Source organism: Zosterops lateralis (assembly GCF_965231275.1).
Source record: "Zosterops lateralis genome assembly, chromosome: 5".
NCBI classification, from domain to species: domain Eukaryota; kingdom Metazoa; phylum Chordata; class Aves; order Passeriformes; family Zosteropidae; genus Zosterops; species Zosterops lateralis.
In genome coordinates this window covers 42,354,912-42,376,393 of record NC_139766.1, presented here as the reverse complement: position 1 = coordinate 42,376,393, position 21,482 = coordinate 42,354,912, and the positions used below count along the sequence as shown (strand labels likewise).

At 37.1% G+C, this 21,482-nt stretch overlaps 1 protein-coding gene across 2 annotated transcripts in view; it reads left to right on the top strand.

Moving 5' to 3' along the window:
• The first annotated feature begins 276 nt into the window (after window positions 1-276).
• GLRB (glycine receptor beta) overlaps window positions 277-21,482 on the top strand; it is a 48,677-nt gene continuing 27,471 nt past the window's right edge. For both annotated transcript variants that reach the window (XM_083862176.1, XM_083862175.1), the window contains exons 1-4: window positions 277-297; window positions 1,603-1,756; window positions 13,085-13,191; window positions 15,767-15,834. In XM_083862176.1, the coding sequence (XP_083718302.1) occupies window positions 1,635-1,756; window positions 13,085-13,191; window positions 15,767-15,834 (297 nt within the window). In that variant the 5' untranslated portion in view covers window positions 277-297; window positions 1,603-1,634. The remainder of the gene's footprint in view (window positions 298-1,602; window positions 1,757-13,084; window positions 13,192-15,766; window positions 15,835-21,482) is intronic.

The window sequence follows — 21,482 nt, the reverse complement described above, 5'->3', positions numbered from 1 at the left end:
CAAATCCTCCTAATAACTGAGCTAGCTAAAGCCCCTGGCAGGAGGGCAGGAGAGGGAATATATCACCAACTCTATAAGATATCGCTCAACACCCCCCGCCAGAGACCAGAGGATGCTTCTCTCCGCCTCCCCCTTCTCCGGATCGCCGTGTCCAGCGGCGGGAGGGCCCCGGAGGCCCGGGGTTGGGCCCGCCGCCCCTCCCGGCTAGCGGCTCCGGTGTGTGGGCGGGCCCGGGACGTGCGGGCCGGGGCGCCGCGGAGCCGCACATGCTCAGTGGCCGCGGAGGCGCCGCCGGAGGTAGGGGCTGGCTCCGGGCCGCCGGAGGAGCCGCGCTGAGGCTGTGGCTGTGGCTGTGGCTGCGGCCGGGCCGCGGCATGGCCCGCCCGCTCCCGGGCCGCTGAGCAGCGCGGGGGGATCGCGGCGGCCGGCGGTGAGCGCGGGGGGATGGAGGCTCCGGGCCCAGCGCCCCGTCAGCACCTCGGCCAGCGCCGGCGGGGCGGCGGCTCTGGGGGGCCGTGAGGGGAGCCCCGCTGGTCTCGGGCCCGCTCCCCGCTCCCCGCTCAGGCCGCTCCCTCCCCGGGGCAGGGGGAGGCCTCGGGCCTCGGGCCTCGGGCCGGGAGAGGAGCCGGGGGCGGCGGGGGCAGACCCGCGTCCTTGCCCGGCCGGACTGCGGGAGGGCGATGCTGCGGCTCCCGGGGAAAGGGGAGCAGGAGCGTCCCGGTTCCTGCCGGCGGTGGGGGGAAAGAGAGAGAGGCACATCTCTTTACCAAGAGTGCGGCGGGGGGGAGGGGGGGGGGGGAATTGAGATAAATAAAAGTGGAAAATGCAGCAGGTTCTGAGGCGTCTGCGAGGTTTCTGTTGGCCCAAGGCAATGCTTGGGAATTATCTGAATATGCCTTGGGTGCCGCAGTGCTGTGGCCAAGGGGCAGGTGGGGCAGGCTCTGGCCAAGCACCAACTCATCTCCTGCCCTTTGGGGTACGTGCTTTTGCCCCAGAGAAGTTTCGATATTAAACTGAGCAGGATGCAATAAAGCATGGTATTGCAGGTTGTGTTTAGTCATCTTTGCGAGGCCCTGTCAGCGCTGGCTCTGCAGTGGAAATGCTTCGTGCAAAATAGTTGTGTTTAAATTCTGGACGTAAAATTATATTTATAACCTCTTCTCATAACCAGCGTTGAAATGATTGCTGTTTTATCCGTGCAAGGTCACAGAGAGCTTGCAGTTCTTCGCCTTGCTTCATGACTGGTTGACATTGTATTTAATGCAGTTGATACATTTCTGGTGAGGGAACCTATTTCCAAGCTTCTGAATATTTTCGGTTTGGCAGTCTTTGAAGGACATCACATTTCTTAAACACACTGAAGCAAACCTGCATTTAAATGTTCTTCACTGTCAGTCTCAACTTGGGGAAGCTACTTAACTCTCTGGAAATTGCCTGAGTCAATTTAATTTCAGGGATACATTTAAACAGATCTTTTCACCCAGGACAATGAAGAACAACAAAAAACCCACCCCCCATGAAATGTGTGTTTACTTTTTGAAGGTATATGTTTCCTTTTGCCATATCCAGCCCTACTAACATGAACTGTTTATTTTACCACAGGCTGAAGATTTCTCTGAAGTGTAATCTTCAAGATGAAGGTCTTACTAGCAATTTTATGTTTCATCTCATTCTCCTTATGGGTTGAAGAAGTCTATTCCAAAGAGAAGTCTTCAAAGAAAGGAAAAGGGAAAAAGAAGCAATATCTATGTCCATCGTATGTTCCTGCTTTCTTTTATGCTTTTGTATGATGGTGATCCTGCCCTGTTTTTAACAGTGGAAATTATGTGGCAATTGAAGTAGAAGGCAATGCTTTCTGCTGAAAGGATGGGCTCTGTGGTGGGAATGGGTTTGCCCAGCATCGTAGCTAAGTTCTGTCACTGTGTTCCTTCTACAGCAAGTCCTCTGTTTTAGTGCAAGGGAAAATCTAAGTAATTGTTCCTTTCCTTGTGGGTGGATTTCAACCCAGTGCCTTGGTATGGGGACACAGTAGCATGGTCCCAGAGGGCTGTGCTGTCTAGCACCATGTTCAGGTGTATTGGAGGAAGCAAGAGGGTGCAATGCTGAAATTCATCTTTTGAGTAGCTAGTTCTGTAAGAGAAGGCTTGTCCTACACGTGTTCTTGTTGCATCTTGAATAGAACTAAGGTCTTCAGCATCATTCATGTACTGTACAGTTCTATAACTTTTATGGAGGTGGATGTACTGATTGTTGCCTTATGGAATAGTCTCCCTGTAAAAATACAGAAATTATAATCTATGATTGCCCACTTGAATAGAGGATGTGTTCTGGACACCTACGATTACTTGATGTTAAAAATACTCCCTCTTTCTAATGCCTACCACACTTTAGGTTGTGATCCATAGGACAACGCAAAAGTTTTATTTGTGAGTGCTGTTTCTATCATTTTCTTGGCTAGCCTTGCTCATTTTTTAGTGTTATGTCTTAAATAGCTGAGGAAAAGATTGATGGACTATGATAAATTGCCAGTAAGTGTAGAAAGTCACTATGACTGAAATAATAAAACTGTTCAGACAAATTTAAAACATATTTCTCCTTTGACCATAAAAGAAAAGGTACAGAATGCTAGACTGATTATTTAACATTAATCAACTTTTTCCAAAGAAAAAACAAAGTATAAGTAGAATAATCAGACAGAAATATTGTTCAAGTAATACTTTTTAAAGTTTCCACTCTTTTCAAATATTGACAGTGATGTTTATTTCTAACCTCAAATTTTAGAATGTTTCTACATATGGTGCATGTTTTCCTTTCCCTTTTTATATCAAACCTAAAAAATTGTATTTGTCATTAGATTGAATACATTAAGATATGTCTCAAATGTGATCATGACTCATCTGAAATGACCCCTGCCCATTCTTTCCCTTTTAAAAGTTGAGTTCTGGACGAGGCTTTTCGTCTGAGCAACTGTGAGAGTTTATAGCAAGGAGAGAAATGTCAGGGTTTCCAGGACAGGTATCAGAACAGAAGCCCTTAGAAAGTGATTAGGCAGCTGGGAACTGAATCCAGGTCTTGTTTAAATAGCCAGCATTCCCCCCTGTTCTTGACTTAGTAGAATTCAAATCAGCAATATCATTTTATCTTTGTAAGTGAGTGGATTTTTCTTGTTTGTTTTTATTTAAAGCCCTGTATTTCTCGGTACCATTAAATATAATGTCATTTGTCACCAATACACTTGAAAAAGCATTGAGTACATGCTATCATTTTCAAAGTGATACATTTCCAGTTGAAGCTTTTTGCAATAACACTGGTGGAATCCAGTCCTTGTTGATCCATTTTGCAGTGCTGCTGGCTAGACTTGCCACAGCAACACTTACCTGTTCAATCTCCTGAATCATGACTAAGTTGTCTGTATCTTACTCGGCTGAAGTTCACAGCTTGAGAGACAACCACTTGTAATAGTGGGGTTGCTGTGTCTGTGGCTGGCATCTAGGAGACCTAGATGTGAATGAGCAATGAAAATCTGAAAATCAACTATCTGGCAGAGATACTGCCCAATGCTCTTTTAACTCAGGCTCCTGTGGGCAAACTTCCATCATCAGCGTTTTTTAAATCTTTTACAAAACTTCTTGATTTGGTGATGCTCTGTTATAAAACAGGTTGTCTACTTGTAATAATTTTTTTTAATTTGTGAAAAAAAAAAAATCTTTCCTCAGAATTAAACCAAAACACAATGCAGTGCAGAGGGAATCAAGTATAAGGGCTATATATATAAGGGCTGACTATAACTACTCAAGGAAGTGTTTAAATGAAAAATTTCCTAGTAATGCATGGAAGAAATATTTTAGAATAATGCATTTTATTTTTTAACAAAAAAATTATAGGATTTTGCATTATTTATAAAATTAAATGGTACAAATTCCTAATGTAAATGTACATTCATAAGTTAAACTCTTAATCCACCTTTAATTTGCATTGGTTACTGGTGCAATAAAATTTAAACCTTAATTGTTACAAATTATTGCCTTTTATTTCCTTGCAACATGTGAAAAGCAAAATTTTACTTCTTCAAGAGAACAAAAAACTGAATTAGTGTTTGTAGACAGAGCAGTATTCTCTTGCAAACTTTATAATGAAATTCAAATCTATGTAAATCATTCTTCAGGAAAAACTTACATTGAATCTCATATTACTGCCTGAGTTCCTTAATTTGATGCTAAGAAATGAATGGCTACAAGAGTGGTTTGGGACTTTAGCATGAATTTGTTTGGATAAGAATTAAGCATACTTGAACTTCTCCTTTTATGACTTTCCAGAATGCAAGCCTTTCACCAGATGTGCCCCTCTGGCATGGAATTAACTACTATTAGGATAAGATGAGAACAAGCTGATTAGAAACGCCATAAAAAGTTCATTATTGTCTCATAAATAGATATTTGCTTCCTTAAATTAGCAAAATTGTATTTTGTATCTTAGAGCAAACCCTTATGATTATTCATGATGCTGTACTTCTCAGTGCATTGTGTGATAGTGGTTTGATTTGCCATATTATTTTCATTTATTCTTGAAGTTGTTTTTCCCAGGTTTTTATTGAAGGGTTTCTTGAAGCTGATGCTTAATCATTTGGTTCTTACTTTGATGTAATGCTTTCTCAGAACAGATGTAAGATTTCACATCTTACACTCAGATCATTTTCCTTCTTACCTCAGGCTTTCCAAATGAAACATAGAACATTATACTTCTGTCTGATCCCTGAATCGTTTTTGATTAACAAAGAAACTGACATATTGGGCCTAAAATTTTGTAATAGAGAGTTTTGCACCATAAATCTGAGAAACTGACTTCCACAGATACATAGTGCAATGAAATACAAAGCTTTATTAACAAAACTTTTGCCTTTTGTTTCCATGGAAAACCTTTTAAAAAAAATCAGGCACACCCCTTCAAGGAAAAAAAAATGTATTACTATTTACAAAGCTTATTTTGAAATTATATACTTAATACAGATGATTTTTATACAGATACAGATGGATTAAGTCACTTCATGTCTTTCCTGCTCACAGACTGCCCATACTTGCATGACCTTTGTTGCTTAGTTCTTATTAACTTCTTCATAATTTCTCATAATACCTTAATTCTCTTAAATATGTGTGACAGTTAGCTGTGACTTAAAGCACTGCTGAAAAATGTTTTTCCTTGCCTTGCCTTTACACTACAAGAAATACTTCAGTTATTTTATGATGTTCGAGCTGCTGCTGTTATCCCCACAATCCTTAGTAGCCTAGAATGTATCTACTCAAAACTACTCACAAGATTTCTAGACAAATGAAATTACAAGGAAAGGGAAGTTTGTTTACTAAAGTGTTAGAGAAGGAATAGAAAAGTAAGAGTGTCACATAGCAGCTAACAAAACCAGTAATGACTGTGGTCATGGTCACAGCTATCCCTGCTAATTATAGTTTTAGGATGACTCAGCTGTTCACTGGGTCAGTGTTCACTTCTGAAGATCTCTCAGAGTCCCTAATGGCACAGCAATGCTGAGAGCTAAACCTCAGTTGCTAAATCTCATCCTTTTGTCTGGATAGCAAGACTGTGCTTTGAAAACAGCATCCCTCTTCACCTTTCTGCATTTGTCCACATGGAGATTTATAGCCTTGTGGATGATTTACTAAATACTGTATAATATCTATAGAGACCTCTTTTACCCACAAAACAGGAGTACAAATCATATTTGGCTTGTATTCAATAAAGCATATCAGCTACTTCAGAAACTGTGAAATGGCTCTCTAAGCCCTCCAGAAAACATGGCTTGTGCCATCTGCCGGGGCAGAAGCTTAGAAAGGTCACAGATGCAAAGGTTCAATAAACAGCTTCTTTTAAAAAACAACAACAAAAGACAGTGGAACTAGGGAAAAAAGTGTTTGATGTGTTTAAAGTACAGAGTTGTATGAAACTCTTTCCTAAAATTTCTTGTGGGTAATTTCAAGCTTCTGACATGCTCTTCCGATTAAGACTAAAGGAAAAGTTCAAAATATATTTTATACCTTGGGTCCTCTCCACTTCTCCTTGAACTAGAACTTTTTAAATCAAGTTTTTTGGGTATACATCACCTCTCTATCTGTAGTATGTGATCAACTCCAAAATGTAAAAGGTGGGAAAGTGACATCATGTCTGTCTTCATTCCCATCATCTAGAAGACACTGTTGATAGTCTGTGAACATTATCATTTGTAGGTGTGGTGGAAGGGTTGATACAGTTTGTGAGAGGAGGTGGAATGAAGTTGAAAGGAAAGCCTGAATTCGGTTGTGGAAGAAGATCCATCTGACAGTCGTTCCAATGATAAGTACTTTGCAGAGCCCAGGTCTTGTTCCTATAAAAATTCTTCTGCCCTGTAGTAATGGCAGTTGGTCAATGCTTTTATTATTCTATATCACATAACTCTCATGGAAAGCTGTGATCCCACACAGATAGGGCCACATTCCAGGAGGTTTCTGAATTTATTTTCAAAGTGATTAACGTGATGGGGCAGTAAAAGATAAGGCTATATAAGCAAAATCTAAGCTGTCTTGTAAAACAATAATTAAGCATGATAGACTGGTTCTCGTTCGATAACTTTCCCTCTCAGTGAGCAGCGTTTGCTCCCTTCTCAACACCAGAGTGATGAGACACTATAATTGTGTGGAAAAGTTACAGACTTTGTATTTCATATAAAATCTCCAGACTGAGAAAAAAACTTGGATCTGTGGGTTAAATTGCACCACTTTACCTAAGCCCAAGGAAAACCATAGGTCTAAATTCTGTTGTCAAGACTAATTATATAGATTTTATCTCAGCTTACACTTTTCTCTTATATCACCACTCATACCATCATGCAGCTGGTTAGATTTTACCAAGGTCCTTCTATGTGTCCATACTTACAGCATTTGAAAAAAATACAGGGTACGGAACTGATATTGATAAATTACTTCAAAAATGTTGCTTAAGCATTTGGATGTTATCATGTTTTACATGTTTAACATCTGGGTGATATATCAAGACATAACAGGACACCCATTTATGCACAAGGGTCACAGGTGGTGGCTTTGGCAGGATGCAGAGATGCCTAAGCTAGGAGCAAGCAAGCTAACTTTAGCAAAAAACCCACACTGCTGAGAGCAGTACTGGTTCAGGCTGGGTGAAATACTGTGCTAACCTGGTTCTCTTGGTGTGGGGGCTCTCTGCTCTGTGGCAGGCAGATGAACCAGCTTACTTTTCTCAAGTTTAGTGAATAGTAAAGAACTTCAGATTCCCATATAAACACTCCTTAAGGTGTCTAACCCTGGGAATGTTGAATGTGAAACCAAAGCTGAATTTAAGAGGTTTCTCCTAGGCTGACTGAAGTAGTGACACTAACAGCTTTGACACTACCTAACTGCAGGAAGGTTATCCATGTGTCCACATTAGGAGACTATTCTCTTAGGTCTATCCACAACATGAGATGAAAGACTAGCTATTTCACTCCCTCCACTCACAGTTCACAATTCAGGGTGCCTAATCTGGGTTTCTGTTTCAAAATTAGATACAAAAGAACCTTTCTCTTTTTTTCACCCCACTGCATTACCTCAAATTTAGGTACTGAAGCTACATATCTCATTTTAGGTGTTTGGCTGTCAACTGCATTCATGAAGACATGTAAATAGTGACTCAGAGTTCTACAGTTTTAATGTAATTAGTAATACCAATTTTCATTGGAGTAATTGTAATTGATCTTCTTAGGAATAGACATTACACCTTGCACAGTTTGAAAATGTAGCTATTAAACATACTAGAGATCAGAGAGATCACTCAGAAGAGTTATTTAGTATGTCATTGGTATGTAATAACTTGTTTTTATGGTTAGAGTAATTGCACACAAAAAAATCAAATGCCTGCAAATCAGAACACTGATAGTTTATAGCAGGAAAATTGTAATTAAAATATATCATGGAATAATAGATAATATGTTTCCCAAAACTTATTTTTATCTTTCTCGCATGTACTCAGCCATGTTATAGGACTAAAATGGCCGTTTCAATAATGTAGATTAAATAAACTGCACTGAAATTTGTGGTTTCAGCATCATATAGGAAGTTTTACTAGAGATAACAGTGGGAGTTGGAATACATATTTTAATCTGTAAGTAATCTAGAACTATGAAAAAGTTTTCCTTCCTGTTCATGTAAAATATTGTATATATTGTTTCCTCCTGTAGCACTGCATGTGGAAAGGACTCCTTGTAACTTCAGTGAGCTCTGAGAGAATAAATGTCATGATGACCTGTAGAGATATAATGTCTTCTGACACATTTGCCTAACGTAAATGTAAAGCTATATAAATTTCAAACCAAGTGTAATACATGCTTCCTTTTATCATGCATATCTGCTTATCTAAAATTCTGGATTTTGACTAGTGAATTATGAAAATAATTACCTGTTGCCATCAACCTAAAATGTTGATCATGATCTTCAAAGGCAGTGATAAAATGTGTAGAGCTGCAGTGGAAGAGGAGATGAACACCTTACTGCATATCCTATGAAATACAGTACGTAAAGCAATTCTTTGCTTTGTCAATGATACCAGATGTAACCTCTGAAAGACCAGGCATTTCACACAGGGATCTTATAGCAGAAGTCTAACTGTACTTTGTTTTCTCTCTGGATTGTGAGGACACTCTTTTTAGAAGTGCAGATACTTCTGTGTATACAAGAATACTGGTTATTTTCCCTTTTATTTATTCAGAGACAGAAAAATCACTTTGGGTTTTGGTATTTTGTATGTTGGTTGTGTGGAGTTTTTTTAATTATTACTTAGGTAGAATTTTTGGTAGGGAAAAGCTAGTCTTTACAATTACTTGCTTTTAAATTTTCATCATAGCAACTGCGAGGCTTCTGTAGCCTTATCCTTTGGTATTCACAATATCTTGCTTAGAACTCATCAATTTCTGTGAAAAGTGCTGCATTCCTGTTTCTTAATGCTTTCCATCAGCTCCACATGCATTCAACACAGGTTGAAATAAGTGCATTAAAGTTAAAATGCATGCTGCAACTGGTGGAAATATAAGTTACCAGCTTTTTACAAGTGGGAAAATTGTAGGCTGAATTAGACAAAAAGGTAAGTAACTCCTCAATTGGTGTGAGTATTGTTATGTAGGACTCAGCCTTCAACCCACTGAAGTAAGATTCTTCTAGAAAGACAGATCTCAGCTCAAATCCTTTTTGAGTTATGTAATATACAAATACACCTATCATTAATTCATTCCATAATGGCCAATTAAACAGGAGTGGTAGTGGCTCTAGGTAAATGCTCTTTATCCAAGCACCTAATGCATCCATTAACTGTCTCATTAAGTCTTTTTGCTCATCTGTCACTCTGAATGTGTCGTTAACTTCCTAACTCACCCCAAGGAGCACATCTGATGTATTGATTTGCAAGTGAAATTCAAGCATTTTGGTCAACAAGGCTCTCAGAAGGTGATCCAGTCATTGTGATGAAGTTTCCTTGTGTGCTGTTCAATGCTGGTAGTTTAATGACAGTATGCTGTAAAAGAACCACAGAGAAAATATGACCAGTACTCAGCAGAGCTTTTTTTTCAGTAGCTATTTCAACCACATCATTCAAAGTGACCTTTAAAAGTAGCAATTACTGAATTTCAATGCTTCTCCTCCTAACTCAAACCAGCCAATATTGTATTTCATTTGGTTCTTAGATAAGCAAGGAAAAATATACTTATACACTTGTATAAGTTCAAAACACAACCCAATGACTTATGGAAGATGTGATTGTGGTGTTCTTTACCACCAAGCTATGCTGCCATTGGTTTTCCCATCACTGTCTTCCCAATGCAATACATCTCCTTTGCCCAATTTTTGGATGGCTTTTGAACAAACAGCCTGAATAGATATTTGTATTAATATACTTCTGCAGTGCAGCTCAGATCTCACCAAACTACCACTTTATCCTTGTTACTCAAAGAGACAAATAAACCTGTCAGCTGTATTTGGCTTTCTTTTGCTCTTTGTTGCTCACTCATTTAATTTCTCAATCTTTTTCCTCTGTTCCTCATTGCTTTTTATGAGCATCTGTATTTTATTTATGTGTCCATGTTGTCCTGTGTGGTTCAGATCATGTTTTCACTATTTAATGAACTTCTTTGTATAACCCATGAGAAAAATAAAAAAAAAAGTATTTAAGTTTGTTCATTACTTGTTGCTTGGATTTGTTTTCATATTTCATTATACTGGACATACATAATTTAGAAAGAAATCCTATTGTCAGTGTTAGGAGATTCTTTTATAGTTTTAGTTTTTGTAGACATCTGACTTTTAGATGTTAATATGTGCAAGGAAGCAGTGCCATGATCCTTTCTGTATCAGATAAAAAGCAGCATACAGAATGTTTGCCTACTTTTTTAATATCTAAATGAACATTCTTTTCTGAATTTCTCTTTCTAGAAAATGTAAAAAAGTCTTAATATTTTGTTTTTCTTTTGCCCAACTAGTGGTAACAGCAAAAAAAAAAGCATACAAAGCTGGTTTATGATATTTCTGTAGCAACCTCTTCATTGGTAGAGGTCATCACTGAAAACTGAACACATCTCAAAATTATAGAACTGGAATGGAATGGAATGGAATGGAATAGAATAGAATAGAATAGAATAGAATAGAATAGAATAGAATAGAATAGAACAGAACATTTCAGCTGGAAGGGACCTACAATGATCATCTAGCCCAGTTGCCTGACCAAATGAGAAAATAAATTAATTATTTTGCATAATGATCCAGTACTAAGTAAAATATATAAACTTATAAACTCAGCCCTGGGGCGATTGTTTGAAAGTGAATTTGTTAAATATTAGGAAGGACTTAGAACACATATTCCTTTTTTAAATTGCTCCAATATTAAATTAGCAGAGGCTTGCATACCGTTCTATATGCAAAACAGGAAGTTACCATATGTTGCTAAAAGTAAACACTTCCTTGTTTTATTACAAGACCAAATAATTCTGGTGAAGCTCTGTTGGAACAATTAGTTCACCTATGTGGTTGTTATGGATCACAGAGGTTTTAGTGTGTTTACTGCAAGAGGTGAGTGAGGAATTATATACTGCAGCCACTTAATGCTGCTCCACAATTCTTTTCTCTTCATGTATGTTATAGTTTAAGCTATTCTCCTGGATATATATTTCTTTGTAGGTACATCTCTGTGTAGTCTTTGGAATTCATACTTATCCTTCCAGTTGCTGTTGAGTAGTCAAAAATTTCAAGGAGGATTTAGTGTCATTTTACTGCTATAATTTTTTCCTCATTTCTGACATCAAGCAAATACAAGGAAATAGTTAAACAGATTTGCAGCTTTAAGTTTCAGAAAGATCCTGAATACAACAGAGAAAACAGAAATCTGATTATTTTTTTCCTGAATGACAAAATGCTCAAAGGGTATCAAGGAGCCTATGTTATAATAAAAGGCAGTTATGTTGTCATAAATGGTTAACATGTTTTTAATAATAGGGAACTCTTTCATAGTTTTATTTATAAATGTTTTAGCTGTCAAATGTTAACTGAGGAGATTAAATCTCTTTGGGAAGGCATAGTGAATGCTACCAAGTAAGCAGATCTGATTCCCTTTTCCCTTATGATTTGAGTTAAACCAGTTGTTTTTAAAGGTGATGTTATTAATAAAAGCTCTTCAAGGGCTAGGATCTGGTCTCATCTCCATTTTTCAATCAAATACTGATGTCATGCTATGCTGACATTTATTGTATAATTAATTTCCGAGTAATAAATGAGGAAAATGCTGAACAGGAGCTACAATAATTAGATATTTTAAAATCAGGAGATCTAATACATTCATGTTGTTTGGGGTTTTTTTAACTGGTCAAAAGCCTTCTGTAGAGTTAATGTTTTCTTCAACAAATGTTTGAATAAGGCAGAAATCCCAGAGAACATGAAGGAAAGTGAAGGATGAGAAGAAAAAAAAGCAATGAACTGAGATGTTATAGAGAATAACCTGTAGGTCTATCAAACCATATTGGTATGGGAGAGAATAATGAAAAAAAGAAATTACAAGGTGAAGAAGGCAACAGCAGTGTAGAAAACATTTAGGAAATAAACTTGATTATTTTTTAAAATACATTCATGCATTAGTTTGCAAGAGGTGATAATGTTGATGCATATGACTTACACATCTGTAGGGTGTTTATCTTCTCTTTACATGGCATCCTGGTTATGAATAATAATAACAAAAAGACAACAAAGTAGCCATAAAAGGGATTGAAAAGTGATTATAAGACAGAATTTAAAACTGGAAACAGTCACTGAACAGGTTCTGGAAATTTAGAAATTCATCTACGTATCATTATGAGCCTGCTTGGTTGTTTAAAATACCTGGGGAGGGCACTGACGCACCCATATTGCTTTTTATTACAATCAATTTCATGTGCTTTTGTAGCCACATTTACCTGTCACAGGTTCTTTTTGATTGTAGCAATGGTTTTCATTTAACACCCAACACAATAGCAAGGTAATGGAGGTGTTTAAATTGTAAAACCAGAGAGTCCAAAGCCTTGTTTTCTGTAGCAAGGCTTTTATTAGCACTTGACAATGAAATTATGCAATCCTCCAGCTCTGGATGGAATAGCTGGCGCTGGCATGCCAGAGCAGGAGACTGCCAAAAGCCTCTGCATGATTTGGCACCTACAAAGTGGCTGTCAATTTACTAAGGCTCCTAATCTGACAGTCACTAAAAATAGTTCAGGTGGCTGCTTTCTACTAATGAAGAAATCATGTCCCTCTGGATATTTTTGTTAGGAGGTAAGGGAACAATTAGTGAATGGCAGTTTATTTGGTCCAAGTTTACAGTTAAGAGTATGTCAGATAGCTTTTGTGTTTATTTTCTTGAAAAATACTGAAAATTCGCAAGGGAAGGGAGACTATACAGTATGGCACCTGAAAATAATGAACAGTTTTTGCTTGTGAAATTGCGTTTATGGCATTACTTTAAAAATCACTTCAGTTTAAGCATGCAGTTATTTCTGTCTTGATAGTAACTAATGAACTTTTTTTTACAGGCAGCAATCAGCTGAAGACCTTGCAAGAGTACCTGCTAATTCTACCAGCAATATCTTGAATAGACTGTTGCTCAGCTATGATCCCAGGATAAGGCCTAATTTCAAAGGTCTGTCAGATATTTCAGCCTTTTTTTAAATCTTTGGATTTTATCGTTTACTCTTTTCACACAAAGAAACATTATGTAGAGATAATACTCACAAGCTAAATTTCTGTGGTTTTTTTTTTTTGTTTGTTTTTTTTGTTGTTTGTTTTTTTTTTAATGGAGGCTTCTCTAGATAGTGTGAAACTATCCTTTTGAGCTGAAAGATGTCCTTTTGAGCTGAAGGATGTTAGAATTTCATTATCCTAATAGTATGTGATGCTTTATTACCATTGATCTTATTTAATAAAAGACTTTTTAAAATGTAGAAATATAATTTATTGAATAAGTTTTTTAAATATCTTTTTATCCTTGCATTTTTGTTAGATTCAGCTGTACAGTATTTTAAAACACCAGATTTCTCTATAGATGTCCTTTAAGATGACTATAAAAAGTTGGGGTCAGCAGTGTCATTATTAGCAAACTATACACATGATTAAATCCTTTGAAGATATTTTAGTTTTAAAGCTTACACACTGTGGGAATTCATATAGTTAATGCATTGAAACACATTTTCTGCCACTAAAACATCTCTCTAGTAGTCAGATGTTGCAGGATTCTTCTGTGTAGGGAAGTGTGAATCCTTATGTGCAGAGAAAGTTGGAATACATATTCTCTGCAAAACCTCTAAGAATTTGCACAAGTTAGGCTGTAAATTAGACTTTCCAGGAATGAGATTATTTAACTTCTGAAAAAAGATGCAGACAATTTTATTACATATAGGCAATGCAGTTTGCATAAAATAGCTCTTTCATTTTAAAACTCCCCATATAATTAAATGAGCATTAAGAGATATTTTAACATGAATATCACTAGTATGCAAAATTTGGAAATCTTAAATGTTTATTGTGCTTTTGAAGAGGCTATTTTTAGTTATATTTAACCATTTTATAAATATATTAAAGTCAGTTCTCAGCAAGTGTACTGCTTCTTTCTTATTCTCTGTAGAACCATATTTATATGTTTCCAGCACTGAGTCTTGTCACAAAGAATAAATGTCCAGCCTCTTCTCTACCTGTTCTTCTGCATAATCAGCTTGTAATCACAAAACATGTTGCAGATTTTCTTATATTTTTGATAACCCTTCTGGCAGTCTGGTAAGAATCAAGACAGAAGGGAAAGGGAGGACATGTAATGTTAACTCAGAGGGAGGTGGAAGAAAAAGAACATTTTCTGACAAGTGGTTTGCCCATGTTAAAATGTTCTTCACACATGAGTGATTTTCTTGGATGGCACTTTCTATTCAAATCTGGAAGAGAGAGTACACTCTTGGCTACTAGTGATGTGATGGGTGCTCTGTCACATGCATCAGGCATTAAAGGAAGTATTGTGCTTATTGCATAACCAAAGCATCACACTTAAACATCATTTGGAAAAACCAAACCAAACAAATTGGTTTAACTGAAAAAGTAAAATTCCATCTTCATAAATTTCTGGTGACCAAGAGAATGAGTTTAAATTTATGTATTAAATGTACATAAAAATATTTTATGCAGACAAACAGGCTACTGGAAGAGGCATTTATTACTTTTTCCTGTATTTGCTTAGACTTTCAAAACAGTATTCATATATTCTTATATCTCCTTTTTATCTGAAAGTAGGAAGAAACCCGCTGAGTATTTGTAACAGTGTAAATGAGATCAGATATCCACATCTAGTGGGCATCTTGGCACTCACACCATAGAAATACTAAATAAAAGTAGTGGTCCATAATTAGTTCTCTCAACTATCAGGCCACTTCTTGCTCTGTGATAACTCTCTGTTAACACCAGATTAAATGACTGCCAATCAGTTCCCGCAGGGTGACAGAGGGCAGATGTAGCAGCTGTCATACCATCCCTCTTCAACTACAGGAATCCTGGCTGTGGAAAAGAGAAAAAAATCCAGGTCATCTTAATATCTTCACAGCTACTGACTTCTAGAAATTTTTCTTGGCTAATTGGTAATCATTGTAAAATTGAGACACTTTCCAACTCTTTCATGCCAAGGCTAGATAGCTGTGAAGGATGGATGCAGTAATTTTTACCTGCCTGTATTTATACTTTACAGGCAGGTAAAAGCTTATGTATTTATTTGCACACAGAGGTATCCTCTTAAAGGATGAGGAAATATCTCATCATAAATCATAAACAGGTAATTTGGGAGAATAGATTGTCTTTATGACCTTGACAGTTAAAAGTGTCTGCTGCTAGAGATGTGAATTGCTCTATCCATTCTGCTGTGTGCAAAAGTAATACTGGTTTATTCATGCTGAGAAAACAGAAAATCATGGAATTCAAAAAAAATTAATTTAGATATATGGTCAGTGGAATCCTGTAAGATTAGCTCTCTCTGCGCTAAGTATTTTTATTTTTTCCCTTTTTCTTATCACTAGGTTAAAAAGAGGTTTAGTGATTTATCTTGACTATGAAAATTGTATATGTACTAACTTAAAAAGATAAAGTTACATTGTGACATTGTGATATTGGTATAAAGGAGCTTTAAATGAAGGATAATGTACTTTTATTGAATTGTGTATCTCACTAGATTTTTTTTTTTTAAGGAATTCCTGTCGATGTTGCAGTTAACATCTTCATTAACAGCTTTGGGTCAATTCAAGAGACAACTATGGTAAGAGTGAAATTAAATTCATGTAGTATACATGGAGATTTTCTTACTACATTAAACCTCAGACTGAGGATTATGAACTATAAAATAGAAATAATTGTTGTGGTTGCAGACACTGAGAATTAAGTTAATGGGGTTAGTGATTGACTGACTGTGCTTTATGCAATAGACCTAAGCCTATTAATGTATTTCACTCTATAGGTGTCCACAGTTATTGTAGCTTTAGAATCTGATTTACATGAAAGGAAATCCATGGTTTCTAAGATACAAGGGCTAGACTAATTTCCATAAGTTATTAAGTTCATTGTAAGAACCCATTTGAGTTACATATTTTCCTGAGAGTTATTACATAGGTTGCTTGGTGTGTTATTCAAAATACCCCAAACCAATAAGAATATATATGTGAGAAAAAGAACAGACATGCATAAGGATGAAATGTATAGGTTCTTTGTTTTATGTGGCTCTGAAAATGGAAGCAAATTATGGAGGAATAGAAGGAGCACTAGTAAAGGAATAGAATTTCAATGACCATAGCCTTACTGCTGTTTATTTTCTGCATGGGAAACATATACTGGGGAGTGGCATTTATAAAAATGTGTTTCCAGTTCAGCCAGAAAATTTCAACATGTTAATAATAGTATTAAATAATCCTCACTGAAATTTTGACTTCTTTTGTTTCTTTGGGAAATAAAGTCAATTTCAAAATATGAGTTGCTTCAGCAAAGCCCTTTCTGGTATTTTGGGACTTGCAGATCTTTTTTTGTCATGGTGTTTTCAATAAATACTGTCAAAAATACTGCCAAAAAAAGCATTTAGTTATTGAAGTTGTTCTGACCTGATCAGGTTTTCTTTTTTGTGTAAGAAAGAGGGAAGTGCACCATGTCATGCCAGTACACGGAAAGCCACAGCCAGGACATGCACCAAGTGGAACTTCTGAGGCATTCCCTGATCGTTTTGGTGACCTGCTGCATCTAAAGCATTAAGGCTGTTCCCAAAATCAAGTTTCTTTTTTTAATGCTGTGACTAAGGCAGCAGTCTGACTCATGGCAGACAAGCAATAAAGCACAATACCACTAATAAGCAATAAAACACATTTTTTGTTGTTGGAAGTAAGTGCCCACTTAAAATTCAGAACCAGCTTACATGTTACCCTAATGAAATTGCAATAGGACTGCAGAGCCACTCCAAGTTGAACATAAATGGTGGCTGGAACAATTTTGAACAGCTTGGCCAGAAATTTCTGTTTCTTTAGATAGTAGAGATTTATGTTTGATTGCAAATGATAGTTAGTCAACTAATCGCATTAGTGGGAAGTGATATTAAAACAAAAAAATGTAAATTTGCCCAAGAGGCCACAAGATTTATTTCTGAAAACAATTTATTTGTGACAACAAGAAGAGGACTCAAATTTAAAGAGAGGCAGAGAGGAAGAGCAGGACAGTAGGACTGAGATAAGTGTCTTAAGATCTCAAGCATATTAGGCCAGATGTCCCTTTCAAGTTTCTGAAATTGCCTGCTTTAAAAAATGACTTTTAAATAGGCTTTTTTACAATTCACCCAGATTCAGATAGTAATGCAACATGAGTGTAAGAGATTTGCTTCCCCTAGGCTCTGCAAAAAAAAAAGTATACTGTCTACAGCCATGTGTGTATGCTTGTCTGTGCCTTCCTGATATGGTCACTCACAAATTTACTAGGATGTGCTGTATGATAAGTCATGCCCTCCTCCATAATTCAGAACTTCAGACTTTATTTTATGCTTTTATTTAGATTTCTGTGTCTAGTTGATCACCATGATAGCTAAGCATATTTACGTGAAATTTGGATTACTTCTTGGTTGCCTTAATGTAATACAAGAAGCACTGACAAAATTAACGATCAGTCTGTTCTTCCATGAATTAGAAAACTCTTCCTGCTGCAGTGGGCATTGGATATTCAGGAATCACTGCTCTCTTGGGGATAGGTTTGTACTTGTCTTCAAGAGGTTTGAGTAATACACTAGACAGTAGAAATGGATCCCTTAGAATAGGAAAAGAGTTGTACTTCCAGAATCACAGGAAATTTTTTTTCCTGGAGGTGAGGCACCAAGTCTGTGAAGGATCAAAGGGGTCTCTTGTGTTCAGAAAAGGAGACATTTGCAGAAGTACCAAAACTGCTGAAAATGTTCCTTAGTGTTGGAGAAGAGAGTGACTGGCTGCATCTCTGCTGTCTCTGGTGTTGGTGAGAATCATGAGGAGTATTGATTTATAGACTGTCTCTAAAATTACCAGAAGCTATTAAACTGGTTGGAGTGATATCAAAATTTGTGAAATAATATATTTCTAAGTATTTCAGTCAATGAATTATTGTGATGATGCTTTGCTCTCCAGCCGCTGCTGGCTGTAGTAATTGAACTCATAAATTTTTGCAAAATCTATGTGAGGGTAAAGCCGTGCTAAAGCAACGATTCCTTATTTTGTGTGGTGGAAGTGTGGGGAAAAATAAAAATGGATACCAGATGACTGGAAGAGAGGCCATGGTAGAAGGCCCAACAAACAAACGTGTAGAGTGCCAGTGAGAAAAAGCTCTGCTGGCTGTCCTTCTGGTCCTGTGATAATTATATTCTTATTGAGCATCTGGTTTATCCTCAACAAAGAGTTGAGATTAGCTCCTTCTTGAGGAAGAGTCCACTTAGATTTAAGAAAGGAGGGAATTTCTTTACAGAAATCATCAACATGTTTGAAGTTACTTTGTTTCAAAGCACCCAATTTGTGGGTCCTGTGTCCAGAATTCTGTGTTGCTTTAATCAAGCCCTTGTGAAGAATCTGAAAGGCAAATGTTTGCTCTGTGTCTAGAAAGGATAGTGTTCATGTTGTGTCATTTCATATCGTAGAGAACTGCAGTGCTTCCACACACTTATCGAGCAAGTCTCCTGAAAAAAAGTAAGCAAAAGAACTAGTGAACTACAGAGAGAATCAGAATTTGTGTAGATAAAAAGGAGAAGAGCTTAGGCCAGAGCTGCTACCTTCCAGTAAGCTCCTGTAACTTGTTTCCTTCTGTATTGTTAGACCACTTGTCAAGGATCCCATATTAACTCTGCTTCTGAGTTCGCACCCACATCTTTTCAGACTGCAGATTTGTGGTGTAATATGGCGATTATGTCACATTTAGAAACTGTTTTAAAGTGGATTACCAGTCAAGGATTCCTAGGGATAGAGAGTTTCTGGTATAAATACCCGTAGGGCTGTAACAATTTTTTCTGTGATGATGATCTGACTTTCTGTCTACAGAATCTGTGTTCAAGGTTTTTGCTTGCAGTGTGACCTTTCTTCATTGACTCAAATGACAAAACACCACTTCTTCCTTCTCCTTTAAAATCTTTCAGAAAGGTCTTTTTACTACTCATAACTATAAAAAACATTCTGTTTCATATTCATAATATATTTTAATCTTAAAAATGACATTTTCTACTTCATTTAAAGGAAGCACTATTATGTTGTCTTGCTTTGTATGAGTGCAGTTTATGCAGTAATTCTTTCATGATCTTCTATGTGCTGTATTTTACAGAGGGATATGTAGGCTATGCTTGCTTTCTGGCCTGAGGTGGTTTTCTGGCCACATGCCCACTATTTAGTAGACTTCTGAAATATTTCCTAGAATGCCTCCCAACTTGTCTGAAAACAACTTGCCTTCTGTTGGCATTGCATGGGAAAACAAAGCCCTGTAGAATACTTCTGGATTTCTTTCTACCTGACAGGTCCTTCTAGCTCTGATGCTGATGAATATCTCTTCCATCCTCTTCCCCTAGTTTCAGGCTTCTTAGTTGCTATTTGACTCTCCTTTACTATAAAATGCCAATCACTCATCAAATTCAAAAAATGTTTGTAAAATGTACACCAGAATGACCATGTGCTCCACGCAGACTGCTTCTTCAGCCTCTGTTAAACCTAATTGTAATTCACTTACTGAACCTTAAAAAATCCTTGTGCAAATTTGAGAGGACTAATTACAGATTTCTTTCAAGATAGATTTATACCACATCTTAGTCTTTACTGCTGCCAGATGCTATAAGGGTGCATGTTCTTCTAAGAAGCAGGCCTTTTGCACATTGTTGTCTGGCTAGCCACAGTTTTGTATTGTGACATCTCTTTGCTTCCTTCTACATTTTCTGTATTGCCTTAAGTATGTATATGTGGTGGCCTTCCTCTCCAAGTATCCCTGTCAACATCTCTGCTTTTGGCTTGAACCTCCTCATTTTAGATTAATGGGATTTTTCTTTCTCTGTGTTAAATGGGAGCAGACTCAAGTTCCTAAAGTGTCAAAACATCTGATTGTTTGGTGTTTAATTTCATTTGTAATAGAACAAGGAAGGAAATAAAATAGCATCCACCTGATCTTACTTCCAATTCTTATTTTGCCAGTGCATTCTGCTTTTCAGTGATGTAAGCATCTCCTCCTACTGAATGGGTAAGCTGAAGGCAAGTGTTGTACAGTACAGTGCTTACCATTTGCCTATGGCTTTGAGAAGGCATCTTATTTTGTTTAAAATTAGGGCAATGCACTTGTTTATGGGGAAATTAAATTCAGTGTAACCAATAGTGTAATGCTTGTGAGCATGAATGGTATGCAGTATTTATCTGATATGACTTAGAGTAATTTTTTTTTCACTGAGAGAAGAAGTGCATATGGAATGGGAACTTCAGCAAGAAGCAAGTAAAGGAAATTTTCAATTATATACATATAATTGAAAAGATGCTTTCTGAGATAAATATCTGAATTCCCTCCAATTATGAAGCTTCTCTAAGAGAGCCTTCCAGTATGAATTCACTTCGTATTAAACTTTTTTTTTTTTTTTTTTTGCTTCTTCTTTACTCTGGCAAGACATCATAGGTCTTTGTATAAATAAGAGTCAGACTATGTATATTTTTTCCAAAACCAACTCCCAACAAGTAACAAGCACTTAGTTTTGACGCTTTGCTTTTCCTTACAGTGCAGTAAGGAAAAATATTACACAGTATAGTGTAATAAAGAGATAGTTGGGCTAATTTGACTGGTGGACTGGACATGGGAAAGTGGGCACTGTATTTAAATATACAGAGCAAATCAACAGAATAAATTATTCTGCATGAGGTCTTAGCCAAGTGGGCGCCTTCTGGTTGAAGTTGGCATGACTGTCTCAACATGGCACCTGCTTTGGACTAAATGTAGTAAGTACAACAAAAGATAATTCAGCTGTATCAACAAAAAATGTGTAAGGGTCATTGATGTGTAGAATAAAAAACTTTATAAAATTAGTTTGTATGCAGAATCCACTGACAAACCAAAAATATGTTGAGAACCTTCACTCACACATTTTTAGAATTTTGCTATAATTGTAGAGTAGTAGCAGCATTTTCACTGCTGAAAGACACAGCTCTTATCTCAGGAGGCTTTGTACCTTCAAGGCAATTATGAAAAAACTACACACACTAGGAAGACTGGAGATAGAAATAATCTTACATACAGAATTTTCATTTGTTTGGGTTTGTTAAACTTTTTTTCACCAATGACTTTATTATTTCTCTGTATGTGGTCTGCCTAGTTTACATATACATCAAAGAGAGGCACTGGCTTCAATGTAAATGTGAAAAACAAAAAGACTTAAGAGATAAGACTGAAAAATCATAGCTGACA